Genomic DNA, 18,153 nt, shown 5'->3' with positions numbered 1-18,153 from the left:
ACAGTCATTCAGTACACTAGATGTCACTGTTCTTTCATTCCACTTTCTAAACCTCGCAAGTATTTTCCCCTGGCGAGTTGTTTTCTGTCGTTTGGTTTTCGCCTGTCGCTGTGCTGTCTGTTTACACACTCCAAGGCCAGCACCTGCAACGGATCGGCGGTGGGGTGGACTCGGGGTTGTGAGGAAACCACATTTTCATGCATTGGGATAGACAGACCATTTGATGTATGGCATTGTCGTGAGCGAAGTAAGGTCCCCAAAGAAGAGGCAGTTTTTCAGGAGAAGATCTTTTGAAAGCGAGCGAGGACGGCTATCTTCATAGACCGACATGGACACGGCAACAGTGGTGGAGACCGATCCATCTGCGACCGGAGGCGGTGCCGCATTCTCGGATGTCCACAGTCCGGGCTGGGACGAGTCCCAACTCCGAAATTATCCTTTCCAAACCAGACCCATACCACGACTCTCGCATACGGATCCCAGAGCTGAGATGCTGATAAACAACGAGGTAAAGTCAGCTAGCTGCAACATATTCTTGTCAGACCCAAGATTGAAGCTGAAGCTGGAAACCAATGTTACTGTGACTAGCTGTCCTGCTTCTTGCTAGAGAGCTAATATTGCTTACATAGAGATGCACTATTTTGGTCTCATGCCCACCTAACTGTATATTTGGATATGTTTTTATTTACGTTTTATTTATTTATATTTTATTTACATTTTATTTACATTTTACAATACCACAGATCTATGTTACACTGCCACAGCAAAAACCTACTGACACTGTAGAGTCAGTTGTCAAAGGTAATGATGTACTCAGGAACTTCTGAGTCTGTCATAGTAGATCTCTCAATAACCTCTTAAGCTGGACAGGCCCATAATTGGTCCCAAATTCTGCTTTAATTTAATTATTAATTTGATTATTGTTTATTTTATCTCCTTGTCATGTGTAGTATGTTATTCTGAACTATGATCTGAGCATATCCACACACAACGTGTTACCGATCAAATGGCATCCTGCTTTTGCATCTGATCATCATGTGTGTTTGGAGACTTAGTTTTGTTCCAGGCCACCACTAACACACTGGATTACACCAGTCAAGGACTTGATGAGTCTCTGATCAGTTGAATCAGATGTGTGTGTTGGTGTTGGCACACCCTGTGCAGGTCTGGATCAGAGAACTCTGGACTAGATGCACAATTCTGCAGAGGCAGTCTGTAGACAAAGAGTTCTGGAACACTCACCACCCGGAGTGCCAGGTGTTCTATGTGGTGTTTACCTAGCAACGGCTACTTTGATTGGCTATAAAATGAAGGGTCATAATTTCTGGTGAATAAAGTCACCCGTGGCACCCTAGAATGTTGCAATTTGGGCGACTTTATTCACCCTCGGACACTGAATGAGTTAACATGACTGTGGTGGCCCAAGACCCACCTGGATGTAAGAGGGTCAGGGTCAGGGTGTCCTTCCCTATTAATGCACTGTTATCAAGGTTCCCAGACTAGTAATGGCCCATCAGAACTCTTCTCTCCTGGGTTACAGTGGCCTGTGTTCAAGAAAACATCTTGCCTACGGTCCAGTTTTTGTCATCCACAGTCGGGGTATGCTTGATTATCGTTGATACTAGGGTTTCTTCTTTCTCTAGCAAATCGTTTGTGTGACATCATCTAGGGAAGCCAATTGCACATTTGCATTACCATTAATAGGCACCCACAGTTGCAGTTGGACATTATTGGACATTATTTTCCTGTCTGAGAAACACACTGTAGGCTGAATTTCTGTTCATTATAAATTGCACCTGTTTAAAAGGTGATAACTGTTTAACAACTCTCATCAAACGACTACATTTCTAGATGATGGGGCATGCCAGTAGATGGGGCCTACTGGCATGTGAAATCTTAAAAAACATGCATGTTCATTGATGCTGGGTGATTTATGTCGGCCAAACCAACTCTGACTGCTGCCACAGATTTAGCCTAGACTGGATCTAAAATTACTCCATACTGTGTTTTTGAATTGCTCCCTCTATGCTTAAGTGCACGACAACAGGACAGTCAGGGCCTTTTCCACTGGACCATACCTAAAGAGTGAATCATGTGGGAGCTAAACTAGATTAACAATTAGGCTGTTTCATTCACTGTTCCGAAGTGAAACGCTAACGGAATGACAACGGCCCACATTCTGAGAATACTGTAATCCGAGGACGTTGAATCGGTTCCTGAAATGAAGGTCAGCGACGTGCCTTTGGGACGAGATATGATGCCAGAGGTTACGGTTTGAAACGTCAATGCCACTGTGAATGTGTGACAGCAGGTTTGGGCATATGGATGCAGGAGCCAGGATGTAGAGTATTCTATTGATTCTATTATTCTATTGATGAGATGATTCTATGGATTCTATTATTCTATTGATTGATGATTCTATTGATTCTATGACTTCACTGTCTTTTCTTGTCTTGTCTTGTGTTGTGTTGTGTTGTGCGCTGTGCTTAGCAGGAGAGCTGTTTTAGTTATTTGGTCAACATTATGTTATGATGGACACAGTGAAATGAAAAGTGTGGCCAGTTGCTTGTGAGGATAGGTAGAAAGATCTATCACTCTTTAAGAGAGGGTAGATATATTGTTATTGTAGCAGATATGTGTCTCAGGTTATTTTAGCCTATTCTCCCATTACAATGACCTGTGCTGAACTCTAAATGACTGGGGGGGTGGGGGTTCCGTTGGTCGGGGTGACTTGACCAGACACCAGAACATTGTGTTTTTAGGCAGGGCCTTGAGTTTTTCTTCGTGCAGATCATCGCAGCAACTCTGCTGAAGCAACCGATTATTCATTGCTAACTCAAAACCAATTGCTGATGTCTCGCTGTCGCGGTCGGACGCCACGCCGCGTGGGTGCAAGCGGTGGACCTGCTGACTGTAGCGCCTATAGTATAGAATCGCCGCAGCAATGTATCATCTGACTGAGATCAATTGCGCTCAAATGTAGTGTGTTGAATTGGGGATTCGGTGAGTGTTTATAGTATCAGCCTGCCTCTTGCTTCCGCCCTGCCTGCGGTCACACTGTGCCGCTGTGGAGTGAAAGTGAAATCGCATCAGGCAGCACAGAGCCAGAGCCTACGTTCCTCTAGTCACGTAGCGCCTACCACTTGTTTCCAATGGGACACATCAATCCTGCAGCCTGCCAGCGAACGCACTGTTGATACACATGCAGGCGTTTCCTATTTGTCAAAAACAGGTGTGCCTTTGCAACATGCACACGCTCAGGGGTAATGAATGATGAGTTTTTATAGCTTTTATATATAAACACTTCCGAAATAGACTGAACACAACTTGTGCAACTTACGCAGCACATGAAAATGAATAAAAAAAATACATAGTGCATTTCATGAACAACATCACAGCTTGCTTAATATTGCTTTTTTTTTTTATTCCCCTGCTTCAGTCTGAATTTCATGTTACATTACATTTTACATTTATGGCATTTAGCAGATGCCTTTATCCAAAGAGACAACAAATACATTTGTTTAAGTAAGTGAATCATCTATCCAACAGTCATCATAAGACAAAGTAATCAATGCTCGGACCAGGGGCCTTTGGCAGTCGTAATGCCAGAAGCCTTTTTTTATTATTTATTTATTTATTATTATTATTATTATTATTAACAGGAGAGAACTTGTACAGGGGGGAAGTGGGGGTGAAGAGGTCTCAAGGGTTGGGATTAGGGTTAGTACAGGGGGGTAGTGGGGGTGAAGAGGTCTTTAGGAGGGACTGTTAAGATGTAGCCTTATTCAAGGAACCAGATGATCAGTCGTATTTTGTATTTAATTGCATTAGTTAATGTGAGTAAAAAAACATAGCACACATATTTGACTAATTTCTGTCCCTTTCCTTTTCTTCACAGGAACCTGTGGTTTTAACAGACACTAATCTAGTCTATCCGGCTCTCAAGTGGGATGTCAACTACTTGCAGGAGAACATTGGGAGTGGAGATTTCTCTGTGTACATCGCTGAAAACCACAAATTCCTGTACTATGACGAGAAGAAAATGGCCAACTTTGAGAACTTTGTACCCAAGTCTCAACGGCTAGAAATGAAATTCTCAGATTTTGTGGACAAAATGCACGAGACCCAGAAACTGTCCGGAGAGGAGAGGTAATGGTCTGTTTTAATGAGAGACACATTCTGTAATGCATTTAGTTTGTTTTGCTTCAGTACAGCATTGTACTGTTCTAGGTTTTTCGGGTGCCTGTTGAATTCTTTGAATCTAGTCCAGTTTTTCCAGATAAGATGTAGAAAAGCAACAACTTCAAATACCTGAAGCATATTTACAATACAGGAGGTAAAGGTTCAGTATGTAAATTCTTTCTCTGTCTCTCTCTCTCTCTCTCTCTCTCTCGGCAGTGGAAAGTGTTGAGACCTCTGAAATCTAATTCAGGAAATTAAATGGCTCTGAGGAGTGACTAAGCATTTATACATCTGGGGAACAGTTTAGCTCTCTGTCCTGAATCAGTCGCACAAACTCATATCTCTTACTGAACTCCTCCCACTGGCCACAGCAATTGCTGCTTGGGTTCAACTCATCTGTGATAAAACCATTGCTCTGTCATGGTGGTGTTGTGCAAATGATTCACTATGGGTTTGAAAGAAATGTGTTCCCCTCAACCCCAGACGAAAAGTCCCATTGGCAAGACAAACGTTCATTTCCTGATTCAGTTGAACCGGGAAACAGAGTGCCACTGTGTTCTGTGTGTGACTGTTGTTTTGAGCTGCCTTTGGAGGATCACATTGTTGTGTCTCTGTCCACGTTCTCCCAGGGTTTACCTCCAGCAGACCCTGAATGACACGGTGGGGAGGAAGATCGTGGTGGACTTCCTGGGTTTCAACTGGAACTGGATTAACAAGCAGCAAGCCAAGCGGAACTGGGGACAGCTGACGTCCAACCTGCTGCTCATCGGCATGGAGGGTGAGACACCTATCAAGTGTATTCTCCTACAGCACTTTCAGATGACAGAAATTATTAGTTTGTTTAGATAGGTACTTTATTGATCCCTGAGACAACACACATGCACTGCTCAAGGGCACAACGGCAGTGGTTGGCACCTTAGATATGATGCCAGCAACCCTCCCGTCACCAGCTCACATCCGGCCCCCTCCTGGGGTGGGGATCGAACCAGCGACCTACCGATTGCTCTCTAGCCTCTAGGCTACCTGCCGCCCCGCATGGGTGATATACAGTGTCCTGCGTAAGTATTGGGACAGTGAAGCATTTGTTCTTCTTTTGGCTCTATAATCCAAAGGTTTGGATTTGAAATCATACAATTACTATGAGGTTAAAGTATTATATGGTATTTGTGTACACATTGGTTTTAACACTTTTTATACATAGTCCCCCTATTTCAGGGCACCAAAAGTAATAGATTCATTTAAGATTCATTTAATGTCCAAATTAAGCACTCATATTTAGTATTTCATCAACAATTGTTTGCATGGGAATAACTGCCTGAAGTCTGTGACCCACTGACCTGACCAGACGCTGGGTATCTTCTCTGGTGATGCTCTGCCAGGCCTGTACTGCAGACATCTTCAGTTGTTGTTTGTTTTGACCTAAAATCTTATCATCAGGACAGTTTGGCCCTGAAAAACTCCCCAATTGCTCTGGCAATATGTTTGGGGTCATTGTGTTACTGAATTTCCCGGCATCTGCTTATCCTCAAGCAGACAAGATGTTTCTGTACACTTCAGAATACATTCTGCTGCTCAGGTCAGCATTTACATCATCAATTAAGACAAGTTAGCCAGTTCTACTGGCAGCTGTACATGCCCAAACACACCCCCTGCACCATGCTTCACAGATTTGGTGGTATGCTGTAAATCTTGGGCAGATCTTTTTTTTCTCTCCAAACCTTCCACTTGAAATCACATCCTTTTTGAGGAGAACTAGTGGTTTGCACCTTGCAGTGAAGCCTCCACAGTTCGGCTTCTTTCTTGGAGTACTAGGCAGTTTGTGGTTGCCGAGCTCACCAGTGTTTTAAAAAAAAAAAAAAAAGATTAATGATGTTCCAAACTGTTGATTTTGGCAAGCGTAAGGTTTTGGCTACAGTATGTTTCTTTTTTTTCAGCGTAGTTATGGCTTCCATGACTTTCAATGACACCTCTTTGACCCTCATGTTGACAGACGCCAGTAGCAGACTCCAAAGGCAAACGCAAAGCCTAGAATCAATACTAGACATTGACAGCTGACTTATGCCTGCACAAATGATGTGACAGAACACACCTGACTTACCAGAAACACCTGTCCTGAAATAGGGTTACTATGTATAAAAGGTGATTTCTAAATAGTGAAACCAATGTGTACACAAATACCCTCAAATAAAAGCTGAAAATCTCTACTTTAACCTCATAGTAATTGTTTGATTTAAAATCCAAACTTTTGGAGTGTAGAGCCAAAAGAAGAAACAATGCTTCACTGTCCCATTACTTAAACAGGGCACTGTCCCATTACTTAAACAGGGCACTGTATATCACCCTTGTTCGGTGTCAGGGAGCCTAGAGGCTAGAGGTCGGTAGCGACTGATAGGTTGTTGGTTCGATCCCCACCCCAGGTACAGTGCATTTGGAAAGTATTCAGACCCCTTCACTTTTTCCACATGTTGTTATGTTACAGTCTTATTCTAAAATGGATTCAATTCATTTTTTTTCCCTCATCAATCTACACACAATACCCCATAATGGCAACGCAAAAATAGGTTTTTAGAAATGTTTGCTAATTTATTAAAAATAAAAAAATGAAATATCACATTTACATAAGTATTCAGACCCTTTACTCAGTACTTTGTTGAAGCACCTTTGGCATAGATTACAGCCGCAAGTCTTCTTGGGTATGACACTACAAGCTTGGCACACCTGTATTTGGGGAGTTTCTCCCATTCTTCTCTGCAGATCCTCTCAAGCTCTGTCAGGTTAAATGGCGAGTGTCAGTGCACAGCTATTTTCAGGTCTCTCCAGAGATGTTCGATCGGGTTCAAGTCCGGGCTCTGGCTGGGCCACTCAAGGACATTCAGAGACTTGTCCTGAAGCCACTCCTGTGTTGTGCTTAGGGTCGTTGTCCTGTTGGAAGGTGAACCTTTGCCCCATTCTGAGGTTCAGGTAATCCCTGGAGCAGGTTTTCATCAAGGATCTCTCTGTACTTTGCTTTCCCTTGATCCCGACTAGTCTCCCAATCCTTGCCGCTGAAAAACATCTCCACAGCATGAATCTGATACCACCATGCTTCACCGTAGGGATGGTATTGGCCAGGTGATGAGCGGTGCCTGGCTTCCTCCAGACGTGACGCTTGGCATTCAGGCCAAAGAGTTAAATCTCGGTTTGGTCTGGAGAGACCTGAAAATAGCTGTGCACCGACACTCCCCATCCAACTGACAGAGCTTGAGAGGATCTGCAGAGAAGAATGGGAGAAACTCCCCAAATACAGGTGTGCCAAGCTTGTAGCGTCAAAGTACTGAGTAAACAAAGTACTGAGTAAAGGGTCTGAATACTTATGTAAATGTGATATTTCATTTTTTTATTTTTAATAAATTAGCAAACATTTCTAAAAACCTATTTTTGCGTTGCCATTATGGGGTATTGTGTGTAGATGAGGTGAGTGTTGATGAGGAAAAAAATGAGTTGAATCCATTTTAGAATAAGGCTGTAACACAACATGTGGAAAAAGTGAAGCGGTCTGAATACTTTCCGAATGCACTGTATATAATGGTGGTGGGTGTGTCAATAGTGTCCATCTACTACGTTTTTTTGGGGCCAGTCACAAAAGCTTGATGATGAAAGTTTTCAACGACGACCGATTTACGATTTATTTAATCTGATTTATTTAATCCGCTATGAAAAATAATGTCTGTGACATTCCCCATGCAGTATCATCACGTGTGACAAACATCCAACACAACAGGACAGCACAGAGTTCAAGCTTTGTGTAAAAATGACCCATTTATCATTCATTATATTTTCAATCTGTTCATAGCTTCACACATCCGTCCACCTAGGCGTGGCGGTCTGTGTCTTTGTCTGAATCTCTTTTTCCTCTTTGTCTGTAGGCAATGTGACCCCGGCACATTATGACGAGCAGCAGAACTTCTTTGCACAAATCAAAGGCTACAAGAGGTGTATCCTGTTCCCCCCTGACCAGTTTGAGTGCCTCTACCCCTTCCCCGTCCACCATCCCTGCGACAGACAGAGTCAGGTAATCCCTCTCAGATTAAAATACTGGATATTCAAAGTACTGTCTGAAATACAGTTACAAATGTATTGAGACTGGACCGTATTCTAATTGGGTGAACAGTAGAATTAATAAAGATAAAGATATATAAAACATTTTGTTTATCCCTGAAACCAGGTTATGTGCTTTGATTTACGTGCTTTGGGATGGTGAAGGGGGCATACGTCGTCTGTAAGGGAAGATACAGCAAACTGGTGTTAACGTTTCTAATCGCGAGTTTGCGTTTGCTGTTTCCAGGTTGATTTCGAGAACCCTGACTATGAAAGGTTTCCCAACTTCAAGAATGTAGTCGGCTACGAGACGGTGGTGGGCCCTGGAGATGTCCTCTACATCCCTATGTACTGGTACGAGGTCTTTGTGGTGTCTTATCCAGACTGATTGATCATTATTTTTTTTAAATATGTTTTTAGGGCATTTTTGCTTTATTGGGATAGAGACAGTAGAGATTGACAGGAAGGATGGGTGAGAGAGAGGAGAGATGACATGCAAGATCGAGGTCGAGGGTCAGAATCGAAACCAGGAACCTTGTGATTACGTGGTAAGCGCATTAGTGTGCTACACCACTAAGCGCCCCCTGATTGATCATTATTGACGTATGGTTAAACCATGTGAACCTATGGACAAGGAATCCAGTAGCTGTTTTATAGCTAGAGGCATTCTGTTAAACCGTTCCACCACTTATTCAGATTATCCCTCATTTGAATATGCCGTATGCCTTTGGTCATATGATCCATAACTCAAATATTTTTCCAATTTGAATACCACACTGGGAGTGGAACAGGATTACCATTTCCACTTGAGGACGCACTCAGAGCTGCCTCTTCCATCATCGTGTTTAAAAGCCTAACTTCCAAGCATTCTAAGTAGTCAAACATTAATGGGAGGAGGATAAAATCTCTTTATGTCACTGAATGCCACAGCATGACCATAAAGGTATGAATTTGTCATATCGACACATTACTTGGCAAGGCCCCGACTGTGGGCAGCCCCTCCTGTCACAAAGGTGTGGAACCCAGAGCTGCAGTCTGTGGTGGGCCCCCCCCCCTCCCTCCCTCCCTCCTGTCACAAAGGTGTGGAACCCAGAGCTGCAGTCTGTGGTGCTGACGTGACTCACAGAGCGCTGGCGTCCTGCCAGAGCTAGCTGTCAACCCTATCCCAGCATGCTTCATTGCGTGGCGGGGCGGGTGAGCCGGGCCGGCTGTGAGACGGCCTTCCCTTCCACTCCGCCGGCTGCCCACTGCTGCAGTCAATGGAGGGAGGAATGGAGGGAGGAATGGAGGGAGGAATGAAGGGAGGAATGGAGGGAGGAACGGTGGCAAGCAGCTGTTTAATGATAGACACTCCAACCATCCGTTTCTCCATGGCTGCCTGGTGACATACCTCTGCTCTCTCTCTGCACTGTTACTTTATAACACTTTATTGTACTACTTCTCTCTCCCTCTCTCTCTCTCTCCCTCCCTTGCTCTCTCTCTCTCTCCCTCCCTTTCTCTCTCTCTCGCTCTCTCCCTTTCTCTCTCTCTCGCTCTCTCTTTCTCTCTCCCTTTCTCTCTCTCTCTCTCTTGCTCCCCCCCCCCCCAAACCCTGCTGCTACCACAAGCTATGTTGGGGTAGATGTAGGTTATCACTGGTCGAAACTTTGCAGTTTGATCTGTGTGTGACATTTTGTGGAAAATAATAGTATGTGGAAAAAAAACAACCCTTTTTTTCTCCTTTTGTCTCCCTTTCAATTCAGGTGGCATCACATTGAGTCCCTGCTAAGTGGCGGAGTGACAATCACTGTTAACTTCTGGTACAAGGTACACATTGTTGTCTATTACACAACGGGCCGATGAAAACAAGCATTGTGATTGGCCGAGAGCTGTTCGAAGCCGTGATTTAATAACGATAATGATCACCTGTGATGATATTCCTACGCCACAGCAGATTTGTGTATCACGTTCCCTTGACAACGTTTCGTTTCTAGCTTTGGAGACTATATTCCTCAGCGCAGGGCAGAAACCACCACATTCTGTCATGAAATGAATACTTTAAGCACTGTTTTCTTGTCACAATTTTCTGATTTGTTGTGTAACCGTTGTTTAAAAGCAATAATGTCCTTGAGGCTGTGATTTATTGTCAGTATTGTCATTTGGTAGGAGGTCTGCCGGCCCTCCGCTGCGCGTCTAATAACTCCCCCGACCCGTGAGAGTAAACAAACAAACAATGTTTTATTTGTTACCCATGGCAACCGTGGCAATATTAACGATAAATCAAGGCCTCCCTGGGCTTTATTGCTTATTTACTTCAGTACCTCTTTCAATAGGATGTGCATTTGGTACTAGTTAATTTATATTTACATTATATTTACATTTATGGCATTTAGCAGACGCCTTTATCCAAAGCGACTTACAACAAATACATTTGCTTAAGTAAGTGAATCATCTATCCATCAGTCATCATAAGATAAAGTAATCAATGCTCGGACCAGGGGCCATTGGCAGTCACAATGCTAGAAGAAGGAAGAATTACTTCTTTTTTTTTTCATTATTATTATAATTTTTTTTCAATTTACATGGGCTTTGAAATCACCTTGTTACATCCTGACATTATTATTTTTTAATAATGTTCATCATAGATGTTTTTCTTATGATGACTGATGCATAGATGATTCACTTACTTTAGAGTCTAAAGTAAGTGAATCATCTATGCGTCAGTCATCATAAAGTTGAGACACATCATAAAGTTTAGACTTACTTGTTGTAAGTCGCTTAAAAGGATAAAAGCGTCTGCTAAATGTCAAAAATGTAAATGTAAAACAATTGTTCATGTCTCCAGGGCGCCCCCACGCCCAAGAGGATAGAGTACCCATTGAGAGCCCATCAGAAGGTGGCCATCATGAGGAACATTGAGAAGATGTTGGGAGAAGCACTGGGAGACCCACACGAAGTATGTACATTCTACTGTGAATTCATTAATTTGACCAGGAGGAATAAATAATCTACCACCCCCCCCCCACCCCCCCCCCCCCCCGCCACCACAATGCTTGTTCCAGATGCAGAGCAAGAGATCACACAGACACAGAGCTGTTCCCTTCCTAGAACATCAAATCAGATTCCATAGCAGCTCAATATATTTAGGCCATCTGTTAGGAATAGTGTATGCCGGGAATCCCAGTGGCACGCTGACCCTAACAGCAACCTAATTACAGGGAATATTTATGGCTTGGATGATTTAGTACAGCATGAAGGGAAATATGTGATTCAAAGAGAGGAGAGGAGACCAAATGAAAGAGAGCGCCCACACAAAGCTTTTAGCCACCTATACCCTGTACTTTTATACTACCTTTAGCTGTCAATACTCTCATAAAGCAACCTGGCTGAATAAATGTTTAATCAGTGTCTTTTTTGTTTGTTCGTTTGTTTCTTGCTCCACAGGTTGGTCCTTTGCTGAACATGATGATGAAGGGGAGATATGACCAGGGTTTCAGCTAGTCCCCTAGGAACTGTTGCCAGGCTGCTGTATGCGTGTGTGTGTGTGTGTGTGTGTGTGTGTGTGTGTGTGTGTGTGTGTGTGTGTGTGTGTGTGTGTGTGTGTGTGTGTGTGCGCGCGCGCGTGCGTGTGCGTGTGTGTGCGTGTTTTTGCGCACATTCGGACTGTGGAGTTTCCATTGCGTGGCAGTACTGGGCCACCTTGGGAGAGCCTGCTTCATTGGGTCATTGTGCTCTTCCAGCTTACAGGGGAAAGACACTTGGACTTGCGACTCCTGGAATCCTGCCACGTTGCCAACAGTGCTCCGTGTTTAATACTTTGCTCATGTCCAGTAGAGCCATGATACACATGAGAGAGTCAATGTCCTAGCTGCAGTGTTGGTATCAAATAATTACCCCCAAAACACCCCAAAGCACTTCAACATGAGCATGTACTGTACTATAAGTGTATATATTGCCACTACTGCATAACCACTGATACAGGGTCAGATATGTGTTCCTCTCCCGCTGTGGGGATTGGAGGTGCAGTGGGGTAATCTGATTCTAGATCTGCGGTTTGGGGCAACCTCTATCTCCAGCACTTCCAACCACTAATGGGTGTGATCAGTGGGTTGTTACATGTGTCATATCCCATCAGAGACTCTCTTTATCTGTCCTGCCACCAATCCGCTGTCACTATGTTACCATGGAAACATACCTGAAGCTTGAGTATGGGATGAGACCCTCTCGCCGGCTATGTTGTATATTTATTTCTATGCTGAATACATTCTGTATGTTTGGCAGCATCAAATTGGAAATTAATTTGCTGCTTACCTGTATAGGTGACAGTGCATTTCTTTTTACTCTGTTGATTAATCTATGACTGAGTTGTGTGTTTTTATTATATTAATGTCTTTTGGGAGTGATAATACTGTGTTTAGAAATGTGTGATTGTGTGTTTGCCTCCAGTTGATTTTACTCAAATGATTGCTGAACATAGTTTCATAATTATAAATATGTTTTGTTTGATGGTGTTTGTTTTGTGTATATACAGGCATAACTTAGTCTCTAATTGTTTTGATAAAATAACATTAATGTTACCGTAAATGGTACATTTAAGCTAGGATTGAAGGCGGTTTGAAAGTACAGTATTTACAAGTATTTCAAGCTGCAGTAGACTGTACAACCAGGTTCAACTTGCAGTACGATGAAGAGATCTTACCTTTTTGCTTTGCTATTCAAATTGACCATATAAAACAGTATTTTTGCTTATTGTCATTTAACGTCACGATTTCAACAGTCTATCTCAGTTGTATACATGCTATAACTGTACCCACTACTGCTAATACAGTACGATAGTATGATGTGTTGTGAATGCAGAGGGCAATAATAATGCAATTTCACTCCTGGAAAAACGACACGATACTTCTTCTATGAATTTCAATTTCATGACCTAGTGAGCTGCCCAAATTGAATAGTGAGGGGAGGTTGGTTTGGCAGGATTGTCTCAAACCTGGTAGTGATAGTGGAAAGAGATGTCTTGAAAGTAAGCAGAGATTTGGCTAGCTTTGGCTGCAATATGACCACTTTGCAGGGTGGAGAGTCTTCATAGTAGGCTACACCCCACTATAATCCAGTGTGGTGCTTCAAATTCCATTCAATGTTTATAGTACATATAAAGATAGTGTTTTGCCCGCTATGTGTGGGACCAGATCTCACTTGCATCATATCATGCTTGGTTGTCCCATCATACAGTGTGTGGCTAGTGCAGGCGAGGTGTTGTGTACTACATGTGGCTGAAATACTTGCGCTGATATTTGTGCTTCCAAGTTTGCTGGAATGTAATCTTAAATCACCTCGTAAGCTGAGAGTTTGAGTTGTGTTTGTGCATCATGAATTATGGTCGTAGCCTGTGTTTGTTGGCTCCCTCAGACAAAAGGAAGCTCTCATGTACAGTGTTCCCCCCCCCCCCCCCCCCCCCCCCGTTGATGTTTTCTTCTTCTGAGGAAGGATGTTGTAGTGTGGGAGAGAGTAGAATGACAGTTGTTATTGTGCCATTGTGAGGTGTTCTCATGAACAGTTCCAAGTGAACACACAGGTGCACTGTTCGGCAGTTACTGAGAAGGGACGAATTAAAAGCACATATTGTGCTGCGTGTGCCAAACCAACTGTGCCCTAACCAGTCCTGTGGTTAATTATCCACGGGGGTCGTAGGTAGACTGGGCAATGTTTAGAAAGCTGTATGGATGTCCTGTGGCACCGGTTATATTTGCTTATATTTACATTGGAAATGTGATGAAATTCATCATATTACTGCATGTTATGAAGAAGGAATATACTAATGCTGCATGTTAAATCCTACACCTTCAGTGCCTGAGGAATAGATAATAGGGGTTCCTGTGTTTCAGTCATTGTTACCCCAATGTGGCACTTGTGCTCTTCTGGCAATTATGAACGTGTCTGCTATCATACATTGTGGGGAGAAAGCATCAGGCAGAATGGGCATATCTCATTCTTTATATTTACTGTTCATCAAACATCTCGAGATGTTATGGGAGTGTATGCTTGATTGCTGGTTATACATCAATATTGTTGATGAGGTTTATTACAGTTTAAGCTCAGAGGTTCGATTGCTCTCTGTCTGTGTTTTTTGGCCTCCATTCTGTTTGTAGTTTGTGCCGAGCTCTGTTATGGCATGGCGCTAGAAATAACAGGAACACATTTCAATTTTAATTTCGGTTGTTTGTTTGTTTTTTGGGCAAGAAGCAGCTTTAAATATAAACCTTGACATGGTTTAATGAAGACTTGATAATCATCTCATTATGTCTTTTCTTTCTTTCTTTCTTTCTTTCTTTCTCACAGTTTTCTCAGTTCCTGCCCTTATGATTAGAAGTTTGTCTGCTGTATTGTGCACTGATTTCTGAATGACTGCTGGATGTGTTCTATCTGTAGCTTTGAAATAAAACGTTAAAACTTTGAGCTGTTACTTCCTTCTTTTAGACCAGTCCAAATTAATTGTCATCACGATTGTTTAGTGTCAACATAAAACAATGATGGCAGAGATTCATACTGCAGAAACCTATGCTACAGGACTTGTGTGAGGTTGGAGTAGTAAATCATAGTATTCTTTACAAGCTAAGTATGGTGCAAAGTGGACCACATTTATGAACTGCAGTGTAAAATAAAGTTTGAGATGACATCGATAAACTAAGGCCAACAAAAGGACCTAGTAATTCCCAGCACAGATAACCTCTGCTCAGACGACAGCAGTAAAAGACTAGAGATGCACCGATCGAAATACTGAACATCGGTATCGGGCTGATATTGGCCTATAATGCTGGATTGGGAATCGGAGATAGGGAATGCTATTTACCGATCTGAGGCCATCGTCGTAAAAACTTGCCAAACATGTGCGTCGTCTTTTTTTAAAATTATTATTATTAACCAAATATAACAGTGTACAATAACATTACAATACAGGACATAAGCTTACAAGGATGCTTGGGAATTAGAAGACATATCAATTACTCTCTTGTTGTAAGTCGCTTTGGATAAAAGCGTCTGCTGAATGGCAAAAATGTAAAAAAAAAAAATAGGGAAAAAGGTGTTGCAAATATTTTTTAATTGCTTTACAATTCTTAGAAATTTCAGCATTTCAATATGTTGTTCAAAATATTTAATCTATACATTTTGGAAGTTTGGTCTCTGGTGGGAAAATTTGCTGGTGTGAATAAAGAACTTGGCATATAATACAAATAAGTTACAAACATTGCGTTGAGGTCAGACACAGGTCAGTCATACCTAACAAAACATATTCTGTAGTCTAAAGGTTTATTTATTTATTTATTTTTTTATACATATTCTACTTAAAACAATAGCTTACATCATTCCAGAAGGTAGATGTGCATGGATATTCCCCAGAAAGATGTGAGTGTCTCATCAGAAGACTCACAAAAGGAGCAAAGTTGATCTGTTTTTGATATCTATATCTATTTCTATAACCAAGTTTACTTTAATTGGGTAGCATCTATGAATACGTTTAAAGGATACTTCCCTTTTAATTGTATTCTAATTACTCGACTAGTAGATTTGGAGCAAGTTAGGGGGCATCATTATCAATGAATATTAAACCAGGGTTAAGTGAGGGTAAAGTTTATTATTTCCCTTTGAGTGAAGATTGAAGTTGGAACTTGGCACCGCTAGGGACGTTCACAGTATGTAAAGAGCTGAGCTTGAGGGTATCAAACCAACCTTTATAAAACAAACGTATTATTATTAACAAACATGCATATTAATATTTATTTTATTCAAATATTTATGTAGAGAGACATGGTGCATGTACATTAAAGACCAGCAAAGCAACATCTGTTCATGAAAACTGGAGTGTTTCACAGGGATTTTACAAATATCCTAGTTACATCTGAGCAAAAATTCTAGACCTATATGGTCTAGAATTCTAGATCTATATGATGTTATGATGTTGGATTTTTGAAAAACTGTTGTATCCACTTTTTTGTTTAAAGAATGAGTTGAGGAGGAAAAGACTAAAAAGAAAAGACCATCTGAGTGATTCATCATGACTGTTTTAATATAATTGTTTAATATAATCGTATAATCGTTTATTTTTCCATATAAATTTGAGTCGTAGTTTATCATTTCATTAGCATGTTTCTATTGGAACATCTAAAGCTAAGTTCACATTCAAACAGAGACCAGAAGCATCAGAGAAAGTTTTCATATCTTGGATATATTTTTCAATCTGTGATTTGTCCTTTAGAAATAGCGTAGCGTCGTCTGCAAGTTGACTTATTAATATATAGTAGATCTACCAGCCCATAGACAGCCCATAGACAGCCCAGCCCATAGACAGCCCATAGACTGCCCATAGACAGCCTATAGACAGCCCAGCCCATAGACAGCCCATAGACAGCCCATAGACAGCCCATAGACAGCCTATAGACAGCCCATAGACAGCCCATAGACAGCCCATAGACAGCCCAGCCCATAGACAGCCCATAGACAGCCCAGCCCATTGACAGCCCATTGACAGCCCATAGACAGCCCATTGACAGCACGTTGACAGCCCATAGACAGCCCATAGACAGCCCATAGACAGCCCAGCCCATAGACAGCCCATAGACAGCCCATAGACAGCCCAGCCCATAGACAGCCCATAGACAGCCCATAGACAGCCCATTGACAGCCCATAGACAGCCCATAGACAGCCCAGCCCATAGACAGCCCATTGACAGCCCATAGACAGCCCATAGACAGCCCATAGACAGCCCAGCCCATAGACAGCCCATAGACAGCCCATAGACAGCCCAGCCCATAGACAGCCCATAGACAGCCCATAGACAGCCCAGCCCATAGACAGCCCAGCCCATAGACAGCCCATAGACAGCCCAGCCCATAGACAGCCCAGCCCATAGACAGCCCATAGACAGCCCATAGACAGCCCAGCCCATAGACAGCCCATAGACAGCCCAGCCCATAGACAGCCCATAGACAGCCCATAGACAGCCCATAGACAGCCCAGCCCATAGACAGCCCAGCCCATAGACAGCCCATAGACAGCCCATAGACAGCCCAGCCCATAGACAGCCCAGCCCATAGACAGCCCATAGACAGCCCAGCCCATAGACAGCCCATAGACAGCCCATAGACAGCCCAGCCCATAGACAGCCCATAGACAGCCCATAGACAGCCCAGCCCATAGACAGCCCATAGACAGCCCATAGACAGCCCAGCCCATAGACAGCCCATAGACAGCCCATTGACAGCCCATAGACAGCCCATAGACAGCCCATAGACAGCCCAGCCCATAGACAGCCCATAGACAGCCCATAGACAGCCCAGCCCATAGACAGCCCAGCCCATAGACAGCCCATAGACAGCCCAGCCCATAGACAGCCCATAGACAGCCCAGCCCATAGACAGCCCATAGACAGCCCAGCCCATAGACAGCCCATAGACAGCCCATAGACAGCCCATAGACAGCCCAGCCCATAGACAGCCCATAGACAGCCCAGCCCATAGACAGCCCATAGACAGCCCAGCCCATAGACAGCCCAGCCCATAGACAGCCCATAGACAGCCTATAGACAGCCCATAGACAGCCCATAGACAGCCTATAGACAGCCCATTGACAGCCCATAGACAGCCCATAGACAGCCTATAGACAGCCCATAGACAGCCCATTGACAGCCCATAGACAGCCCATAGACAGCCCATAGACAGCCTATAGACAGCCCAGCCCATAGACAGCCCATAGACAGCCTATAGACAGCCCAGCCCATAGACAGCCCATAGACAGCCCATAGACAGCCCAGCCCATAGACAGCCCATAGACAGCCCATTGACAGCCCATAGACAGCCCATAGACAGCCCATAGACAGCCCAGCCCATAGACAGCCCATAGACAGCCCATAGACAGCC

The 18,153-nt window shown here is 43.2% G+C and overlaps 1 protein-coding gene across 1 annotated transcript; it reads left to right on the top strand.

Annotated features, from left to right (window-relative positions):
* Window positions 1-178: 178 nt before the first annotated feature.
* On the top strand, window positions 179-14,673 carry hif1an (hypoxia inducible factor 1 subunit alpha inhibitor). Its single transcript, XM_083696392.1, has 8 exons — window positions 179-508; window positions 3,899-4,149; window positions 4,812-4,960; window positions 8,088-8,233; window positions 8,507-8,613; window positions 10,002-10,065; window positions 11,084-11,194; window positions 11,683-14,673. The coding sequence occupies exons 1-8, from the start codon at window positions 329-331 to the stop codon at window positions 11,737-11,739; spliced, it is 1,065 nt and encodes a 354-aa protein (XP_083552518.1). The 5' UTR covers window positions 179-328; the 3' UTR covers window positions 11,740-14,673.
* The last annotated feature ends 3,480 nt before the right edge of the window (window positions 14,674-18,153 follow it).

This window comes from Argentina silus (assembly GCF_951799395.1).
Source record: "Argentina silus genome assembly, chromosome: X".
NCBI classification, from domain to species: Eukaryota; Metazoa; Chordata; class Actinopteri; order Argentiniformes; family Argentinidae; genus Argentina; species Argentina silus.
This window is presented reverse-complemented; position numbering and strand designations above follow the sequence as displayed.

What these genes read in the sequence shown, in the direction of transcription:
- hif1an (XM_083696392.1), top strand. Translation starts at nt 329, where the DNA reads ATGGACACGGCAACAGTGGTGGAGACCGATCCATCTGCGACCGGAGGC. An exon ending in AGATGCTGATAAACAACGAG is followed by an intron (nt 509 to 3,898) that starts GTAAAGTCAGCT and finishes TTTTCTTCACAG; the next exon opens with GAACCTGTGGTTTTAACAGA. An exon ending in CTCTACATCCCTATGTACTG is followed by an intron (nt 8,614 to 10,001) that starts GTACGAGGTCTT and finishes CTTTCAATTCAG; the next exon opens with GTGGCATCACATTGAGTCCC.